Source organism: Neltuma alba, unplaced genomic scaffold (assembly GCF_004799145.2).
Source record: "Neltuma alba isolate B1F8T4 unplaced genomic scaffold, ASM479914v2 tig00013498_pilon, whole genome shotgun sequence".
NCBI lineage: Eukaryota > Viridiplantae > Streptophyta > Magnoliopsida > Fabales > Fabaceae > Neltuma > Neltuma alba.
In genome coordinates, this window is record NW_021637724.1 from 160,725 (window position 1) to 170,122 (window position 9,398).

Here is a 9,398-nt window from a genome sequence, read left to right on the forward strand (position 1 = left end):
ACGATAACAAATTATAAAATAAAACTAGTTATTATCTAAATTTTAGTTTGCATAGGTGAAATATTCTGAGACAAAATAAGGTGTTATTTATATTTTGAATTTGCACCATAATGAAAAATCATACGTTTAATTTTAATGAGTTCCACCTTAGAATTTTATGGTCTGGTAGGTTTGAGGAAAGAAAAAAATTGGGAGATTCTAATAAGTTCAACTTTAAAATTTTATTCCACTCATTAAAATTCTTCATCTTTTTCCCTCGGGCAGAAACAGGGTTAATGTTCTCGTGCACCGCCTGCATGTCTAGTTGAGAGGACAATGGTCTATTTGTTCTAGAAAAACAGACAGTAGCGGATTGTGCTTGTGTTTCTATATTTGAATGTTATCTTTCGAAAATCAATTTATCTACTAAACAACACTTGCAACAAACATCGTTCAGGAATATCACGATGAACCACCAACGAAACGTGTGCCAGGGCCTTGTCCGTATTATTTTCATGCATGACCAAGGCATCAGCAACCGCACTAGATGAAAACCCCATTTCGCGCCGAATGGTGTAGCCCTTCACAAATTCCCGAACCTTCAAATGAACAACGCATTCATTAGGTTAGCAAGGCAAATTAAACAGCAAAGGTTGCCAGACATCTTCTACCAGCTAATGTAGAAATGCAAGATATAGAAATTTCATCTCAAGTCTAAGAATGATGAAGCTGAAAGCGAAACTAATATCCAGGGTAAAGGATTTCATCTAGTAGGACTCCTAAAATCTTGTTACCTAGAAAGGCTTGTAGTGCCAGTGATTATTCCCATACTCCGGCTAGAAATAGATCCAAAAAATGCCCAAAAAAGGAACTGTCCAAAATATTACAAGGGCTTCCTTGGAACATGGGCACATGTAGCTTTCATCAAAACTGGCTATTAGTTTCCATGCTAACCATAGATAATCCCCTCCCCCTCAGCACGTAGAGGGAGGTAAGGTCAGAAGATAATCAGACCAAACAGGACATATACAAAGTTGAGGTTGTAATGTATAGAATTTTTAGACGATTACCGAAAGGGGAAAAAAAAACTTGATGCCAAAACTACATACTTGATGCTGAAACATGTGAAGAAGGAGAAGCTCTAGTCAGGAACTACCATCAGAGTCATGCTATGTCTAAAATTAGGAATTCAAGAATATTAATCAAGGGAAGAAAATATTGATGTTTAACAATTATCTTTTTAAGATAACCATTAGACTTGATGGGGTGATAGCAATCCATGACGCCCTCCTCTGACTTATAGCAGAAGAAAATGTGGCAGAGTGCTAGTGGCTGGGGATCAGGTTTGCAAGAAATTGGTCAATAGGGAAGTAATATGGGGTAGATTATATGGGCCAGATGAAGAAGATAATCTGATCAAACAGGATATAAAATTTTCAGGTCAGTACTGAACTGACAACTTTTTAATCACCTTGTTTCCAGGACTCCACGACAGTTATTTCAGTGTAGTGTTTTGCAGGAAGAACTTTAGCACTGAAGGAAGAACCATGTGAATCTTGTGCACACAAAACGATTCATTATTTGATCAGTAAAGTTGATGCAGAGAGCAAGACTTTTGTTGCATACCGTTCTTCAGAAACACTCAGTCATACATTTCAGTTATGCTGCTGTTTGGGTCAAGCACATACCTTGGTTGGATTATCACCATAATTTGAAACAGCAATGGGGACAGCTTCTCGGCTAAGCCCCAAGGCAATATACTTGCTCACAATGGGATTTGGACCAGGAATCTGCAAGAAAATACTGTTCATTTCACAGCATTGGAACTTTGGAAGCTATATTCGTAGATCATCATTGCCAAAGAATTTTTAAAGATAAACCAGTCACTATTTATCAATATACAGAAAAAAATTGAGTTTATCATAAAATAACAAAATTTAAATAGTCTTATAAACTTGTAGCCGTTACACGTGTCCCAGAAAAAATTGAAATAAAAAACCATTATAATCAGAGAAAACAATAGTAAATGTTATAACATACCACTGGTGATGCTGCTTCAACACCTTTAGTTGGAAGATTTTCAACACCAAAACTGCTCCATTTTGGGCTTTCCTTCTCGGCTTCAGTCAAATTTTTCTTTACAAGACAAAATCAAATTGGAAGTTACTCGATGCAAGATCTCCAGCATACAGTGATAAATGAGGCTACAAAATTCAGAAAAGCACTGAAAAGTCACGCTAAGAGATCAAAATATCCTCAAGTAAATTGCGCATAGCTTGAGCATTTTCCCATGCAAGGTAGGGGGCAAGCTGAATAAGAAATTTAAGCAACATCTAAATGATAAAGGCAAAATACCAACTAGCTGCATTGGGTCGAATATTTAATAAGTAGGGCTATCCTTCCCAGATTTATGAAATACCAGAAAACGAGGATTTTTCAATTTTAATTAACGTATGCAGAAAAAGGAGTGAATATGCAACCTTGCGCCCACGTAAGAAGAGGTGCAAAAGGATATAAAAACAAGCTATTCATTGGCCTTAGAAGATCCTGTCAAAGCAATTGAAGGAGCCAAGTATTGTCGATGAGATTTAAGATAAAATAAATTCATTATGCAAAGCAAAGATTAAACAAGAAAAACAAAGCATCATCAAAAAGGCTCACCCAACCCAGACCTGCAAGATTGCGGCTGCCTTGATAGAAATACAAAGCTAGTGTAACGTCCAGGGAAAAAAAGGACTATCATTTTCGTCAGCTTTTGCAACATTAAAACGAGTGAAATTCAAGAAAATTATCCAATACATAGAAAAGAGAATAAGAAATCATCAAATTGATCGTAGCGAATAAAAGATCCTGATGAACACAAGGAAGAAAGTATGACCCCTAAACTAGCATAAATGGGGATTAAAAAGCATTCACGCACAAGTTATCGAGATCAAAGCATAGAGACAAGTCAAGATTGCGATAAAATTAATAATATTATGAAGGTCATATATCTTGGAATAAATGAATAAGGGAGATAAGCAGAGCAAAATTTACCGGAGAAGTGATCTTATATTCTGGCTTGACAGCAACCTTAATGCCCAATCCTGCTGCAAATCAATGAGAAAAACGCATTGAATAAATCAATTTCAGTGGAAGAGGAGTTGAAGTTTTTTCATGAAAAAAAAATCAACAATCTCGTTTTACATGATATTCCGAACTACCGATTTCTTGATCACACAATTTTCTTTTGGTCATTGTAGAATTTTAAAAGATTAGATAGAAGGCGGTGGACTGAGGCCGGTGAGGAAGTCGAAATTCCTAACTACGTAAAAACGCCAAAACCTCCGGTTGAGGAGGAGCCTGCCCCCGCTTTGAAAGTGGAGGCGGGTGACCAAGGATGCCACGTCGGCAACACATTCAGTTATTCGCAAGAGTAACCGAATACGTAAGAATTCCGCGGCTACATGCCATGCTCTAGCTTATGCAAGAATTTCTTTTCTCGCAAATTTCTCTCTCTTTGGCCAATCTTATTCATCGAATTTAAATTAAAGTTTAAACTCTCTCTCTTCTTAAACTCTTAGATACTGTTTGGTTATAAGGCACTGAAATGAGAGGCATGCGTTGAAATTATAATAGAGAAAATTTATTAAAAGAATATTTAATATGAAAAACTGCTTGTTACATAAAATTAGATAAAACCTATGTATGTGAAATTGATAAATACTATGGGAGATGATATTCCCTAATCCCACCTTTATGGATTTGTCTAATCCTATGTATTACGTAATTACTTATACTAAATATTTTTTTAATAATTTTTTTCAATTGCAATTTTAGTCCTTATTCCTCATTTTTAATATTTCGTACCAAATGATACCTTGGATTATTATTTTTCGAAGGAGAACTACGACTATCTTTAAGGATGTCAGTGTCAAAGAGTTACCTAAATCCCAATAATTTTCTTTTCACACTTGCAAGTTCTTTAATAATCCCTTTTTATTTACAAAGAGAAATCACGTAAACTTCTCAGCTTCAGAAATTAAATATTCACTTTTCATTAAGTCACAGTGAATAAGAAATACCATCCCTTAATTTAAGTGACCAGACTTTATATGTAGAACAATTTTTTTGGTGAAAATATGTAGAAAAAATTTAGATAAAAGGAATTTATCTTTATCCTTCATACTCAGTAGAGGATGCTCTTGGTTGGTTCCAAGCCCAAACATAGTTTTCAAATTTTGTGATAAGAAACTAAAAATAGTATAGGAAATTAAATACAAAAATATATGTGATAGATTTTTTGTTCAACGAAATATTGCAACTTCAGCTGAATTTGACTTCTAATACAGTAGAATTATGAATTCGGCTTAAAAAACACACATGATGATTTGATGATATATTAAAATTTGCCTTCTATAATGTGACAGTAATTGTTCTCTTAGTACAGTTCAGAGAGTCGAACTTGGATACCACTACATCAGGCAGCCGGCCGCTGTCGTTCTTGTTGGCCCTAATCAGCAGTTAATGCAATTTACATCATTAACATGTTAATATACATCAAGATCTACAACTGTCAAGAAAGAATACGTTCCTCAGCTTGATCTGAGGATGACAAATCTTTACAAGCGAGTAAAAGAACGCACAATCGGAATAAGTAATTAAGAAGCCCCACAATTACAACCCAAATATGGGATCATTTGCGCCAAAAATAGCGGAACTAAACTGTCTGGTATTCAGATCACTCGCATCCAAGGCAGGGCCGAAACGATCAAGCCACTGAGTTGGACTTGTATTTTCACTCTCCTCTACCCACTCCGAAGTCATGTCAATATCATCAAATTGCAGCGGATCAGCTTCCGAAGACTTGGCTTTCATTTGCCTGGCCAACTTGAGATTGTAGTTTATATAGACAAGGTCATTCAACGTTTCTCTATCAATCTTATTTCGTTTCTCAGAGTGAATATGCTGGAATGTACTCCAGTGCCGCTGAAAAGAGAATGTGCTACAGACTTGACTTAATATTCTAATGGCCACTCGTTGCAACCCAGGGGCAGAGTCACCATATTGTTCCCACCAAAGCCCTGCAGTAAATACATGACCATGTTGATTATCTCTCCCTCAATATGGTAGTAACATTGGCAGATTTGCAGCTATAGCAATTGCATGAAAGAAAACAGAAAATCATATTGTATCTATAACACAATGTGAACAAGAGACTTAGAATGCAATAAGCAATTTGCATGTTATTCTTACTCTAAGAAATAATGACAAAGACCCAAAGCAATAAGCACATGTTGTGGAAGGGGAAGCTGCCAGCCTGCCATCACTTGAAAATATAGCCACGGCTAATTTAGTTGTGAACCATTTCTTTTAAATGCGTCCCCTTACGATTTCACGAATCGAACCTTCTGCCCTCCTCCAGACCGGAATATATAGTTCGTGTTGAAATTAGATTAGTGGCTTCCCAGATCAAAAACCAAGCAAAACCAAGTTTCAGAAATTTTCATTTCCTATGGGCAAGATAAAGCCCACAATGCTCAGAAAAAAATTCATAATGAATAATCAATAGCCCATAGGAAAAAATAACAGGGACCACTTCGAAGTTTTGAAACCTATGAACAGCTACTCGTGGTTAGCATGATCCTGGGAAATAATGGATTAAATTCTACATAAAATAACACCTCAAACAAAGTTTTTTGTAACAACTAGAGGAAACTTGGCGTGAGCTACGCTCCAAAATACATGGTCTGTTTTCTGCATCTTATGGCTATAAATGATAAAATGAAGTCCGTCCCCAAGATTTTGTGATTTTTTTCTTTTTTTTTGGCCAAAGGAGATTTCATGAAATTTACTCGTTGAAACAATCAGCTGACAAAATAAGGCCTTTGAGACACAGAGAACAAGGGCGCAATTTCATACTTACACGGCGAGACTGTAGTTCTTGCCTCCTTTGCTAGGCTACAACCAAACATCCCATGAGCCTTTGTAAATGTATATATTTGATTAGTGATATCACGCCTCATGTCAGGTACAGGAAGTAGTTTCTCCAAAACCTTGTAGAAATCTTCTTTTATAGAGGAAAGAAATTTTATTTCAGGATTATATTGAATACTAGGGTTCAAGAAGGCGGCAGCGGCGTGTAAAGGAGAATGGAGTTGGTCCCGCCACTTTTCATCCACGATATCTAAGAATGTCTTGCACTTGTTCTCATCCATTATGTAGTATGTCCTAATCGACTCCTTTGCCCTCGTCATTAGTTCGTATATGGAACCTACAGTTGGTTTTCCTTCAGAAACTTCTCTCAAGACTTTCAGAAAAGGCTCGGAGATAGCCACACACTCTTCCACTGTCCTCCAGAAATCAAGATCTTCAGCAATTGCAATACAAGATAGACTTTGCGGTTTACTTGCATATGAGGAGTTTGAAGCATATTCAGGGCTGTGGAACATATGCTTCAATCTTGATTTTTGCTTCAGCATGGAGTGTAATGACAGGAAGGTGGATACTGATTTTGTGATACCGGTCCTGATCAGTTCCTGGCCCCCAGTGAACTTCTTCATAAGATCAAGCAACAATGCATTATTGTATATAAACTTTGATATGGTCTGTGCTTGTAAAACACATCTGCTTACCCAATCTACCTTTGAGAATTCCTCCAAAATTAGGTTTAAACATTGGGAAGCACAAGGAGAGACAAATATAGTTCCATAGTTCTGAACAATATGATTGGCAATGCCAATGTAGTTAAAACTGCTATCCATGATAATTTGCACAACATTTTCGGGGCTGAACTCTTGAATAACAGAGTCAAAAAGTTCAGCAAGGCCTTTTGTGCTCTTGAAATATGCAGATGCATCCACAGATCTGTGGAAAAATGTCCTGGATGGTGATGAGACTAAGAAATTAATTAAGGCTCTTGATTTATTGTCAGTCCATGTGTCTGCGATAATTGTACAACCTGTGGTAGCCCACTCTTTCTCAACGTCTTTGGACTGTAAGCCAACTTCTGACTTTATCCTTTCCAACCATGTTGTCTTCAACATCTCTGCTGATGGACCAGTAAATCCAGGGCCACACTTCCCTATGGCGTCAATCATTAGTTGATAGGATGACGACCGTGCAACACTGAAGTCAAGCTTATTCTCAAAAAAGAAGAGAGCAATACTTTTCTCTGCATTCTCTTGGTGGTTCACAGAGGGAGGAGTCACAGGACTGACTGTAAGGAAGCCCTTCATAACAGGAGACGCTGCATCTATAGACAAAAGAGTTTTAGTTCCAGAAACAGGACTTGGAGACTTGACTTCTGGTAGCTTCTGCTTTTTCGCGCTAGAGTTTTCTTTGACATCTTCCTTTGATGCAATAATTGCCCTCACCCTATCAGTAACATCGTCTCTGACCTTGCTACAAGGATTTACTCCTTTACTTGGAAGCCGAGATAGATGGTGCTTCAATCTACTGATGCCTCCATTTAAAACCCTTTGGCAAAATTTGCATCTTACCTTGTTTCCTTCTAATTTATCTGCATATTCCCAACAGACGTCTTTTTCTCGAACCACTAACAATTAACAAAATATTATCAATACGTTATATGTTCAGTTTTCTTTTGTTATATGGAGGTGACCAAAAAATCAACCTAAATATATATACATTTCGGAGAAGGCTACACATAAATATAGGAATCCACATGTTAAGTCGCTACCAAAACAATAAATTTGGGGGGGGGGGGATTTCCAAATCACTAAATTAAATATAAGTTAATGATTGACTCTTGGGCACTCTCAAGTGGTTTTCCCAAATGGTGTTAATCCAAAAAAATCATTAATCATAATTAATTATAAGTTATAGGAAGAGAATAAGAGAAAATAATCCAAAAGTTGATGCAGTCACTGGGACACTGCTCAGGATATATATAGGAAAATAAGCTTTAACTCACTTGGCATGCAGCAGCTCTTTCAGGGTAGTAATGACAGCCTAAACAAAAGGAGCAAACGAGTTATGGAATGAGAAACATTTTTCTTTCTAATTACGCGTACAACATGAATCACGATAAGCAGAGAGAGCAGAAAACACAAAAGAGAGGGAAAAAAGTCATCCAAGCATTTGGTAGCCATTCAGGTGCCGTAGGGGAAAAAAAAAAAAAATTAAACCAACATTATAAATTCAAGTATATATTTTTATCTGATCTAATGAGTGACTTGGTAGACATGGCATAGGCAGCATGAGTTTGGGCAGACTAGCAAACCAGTCTAGGTGTAAGTTTAAGAGATGAAATCAGACACACAAAACAAGGAAAAATTGTTTTTAAGAACTTCTCCAGCCCATTCACAGTACTGCGATAGTTGAAGATGAAAACCATTTTTACGGCGAAAGATAAAACAGTGTGACAGTCCCTGGCAGGTTAAGGATAAGACTCGTCAGTCCAATATACGATTTGAAAGGATTAAGTCATCTCTGTTTTTGTTAGATTGTTTACAAGAAGGTCTGAGAATTTAACGATCTGAATAACTTCGAGATTAAATGCCTTGTCGTCGTTTTAAATAGACCATACCCTTCTCTCCATCTCACAGCAAAGTCTTCCCCTCCCCCTCCCACATTTTTCACACGCAGTCTCTCCAAACTCCCAATCAACACTAAAATTCGAGTACATTTTATTGGCATAGAAGAATTAGCGTCAAACAATTTCCCTGAAGCGAACAGAGGAAACCATCCTAAATAAACACAATTGGAATGCTTCAGCGTGCACAAAATACACACATATATATGGCAGTAGAAAATACGACGAGCGATGATTGAGGAAAGAAGGGGATCGCGATAAATTTGGAGCTTACAGGAGAGAGATTGGTCTTCTCGACGGAGAGATAAGCGGAGATTGCAGACGAGGCAATTTTTTTTATTTATCGCGAGATTTTCGAGCTAGGGTTTATGCGCTTTGATCTTCCAGTGTTATCTTATCTCTGCTTCTCTTTTATATTCTCGTCTTTTAGATTTTCCATTTTGGTTCGTATCACCGGATGCGCCGCTCTGGGGTTACCTTTGGCGATATCTCGCGCTGCCTTTTTGAGTTTAACCAGTTATAAAGGGCCACGTAGGTTCGGAAGTCGCCTCTTTCCAATACCTTGCCCTCTATTTATCCCCAAAAAAAAATACCTTGCCTTTTAAGGATTAAAGTAAATTAGTAAGATGACCAAAAAAAAAAAGCCTGTGGAATAATCTCAAATCAGGCCATTTCACAAAAATATATTAATTAATTAATCTTCAATTTAAAATTTTTTAATTTTCATGATTTTTTTATTAAAAAAAAACTAAAGTTTTGATCGTGGGCGACAAATCTAAAAGATCGCGAGTAAAGAAATTATAAATTACAAAAGCTCAGTTACAAAAACTGAAGGCTCAACTCCAAATAAAAAAAATAACTGGAAATCACTTGTAATTGATGA

General features: G+C 36.8%; 1 protein-coding gene and 1 pseudogene across 3 annotated transcripts; both read right to left on the reverse strand.

Moving 5' to 3' along the window:
- Positions 1 to 202: 202 nt before the first annotated feature.
- On the reverse strand, positions 203 to 3,378 carry LOC114737794 (uncharacterized; annotated as a pseudogene).
- A 970-nt stretch (positions 3,379 to 4,348) lies between these two features.
- On the reverse strand, positions 4,349 to 8,898 carry LOC114737792 (uncharacterized). Of its 3 annotated transcripts, none has more exons than XM_028925766.1 (4): positions 8,790 to 8,898; positions 7,895 to 7,932; positions 5,885 to 7,516; positions 4,349 to 5,042 (listed from the first exon to the last, which is right to left on the reverse strand). In XM_028925766.1, the coding sequence occupies exons 2-4, from the start codon at positions 7,899 to 7,901 to the stop codon at positions 4,636 to 4,638; spliced, it is 2,046 nt and encodes a 681-aa protein (XP_028781599.1). In that variant the 5' UTR covers positions 7,902 to 7,932; positions 8,790 to 8,898; the 3' UTR covers positions 4,349 to 4,635. The 3 variants fall into 3 exon arrangements, 2 of the variants coding, with proteins under 2 accessions (XP_028781599.1, XP_028781600.1); XM_028925767.1 differs by lacking the exon at positions 8,790 to 8,898 and adding an exon at positions 8,510 to 8,641; XR_003739466.1 differs by having other exon boundaries at positions 4,962 to 5,042; positions 5,215 to 7,516.
- Between the last annotated feature and the right edge of the window lie 500 nt (positions 8,899 to 9,398).

What these genes read in the sequence shown, in the direction of transcription:
- LOC114737792 (XM_028925766.1), bottom strand. An exon ending in AAGAACTACAGTCTCGCCGT is followed by an intron (nt 5,043 to 5,884) that starts GTAAGTATGAAA and finishes TATTTACTGCAG; the next exon opens with GGCTTTGGTGGGAACAATAT.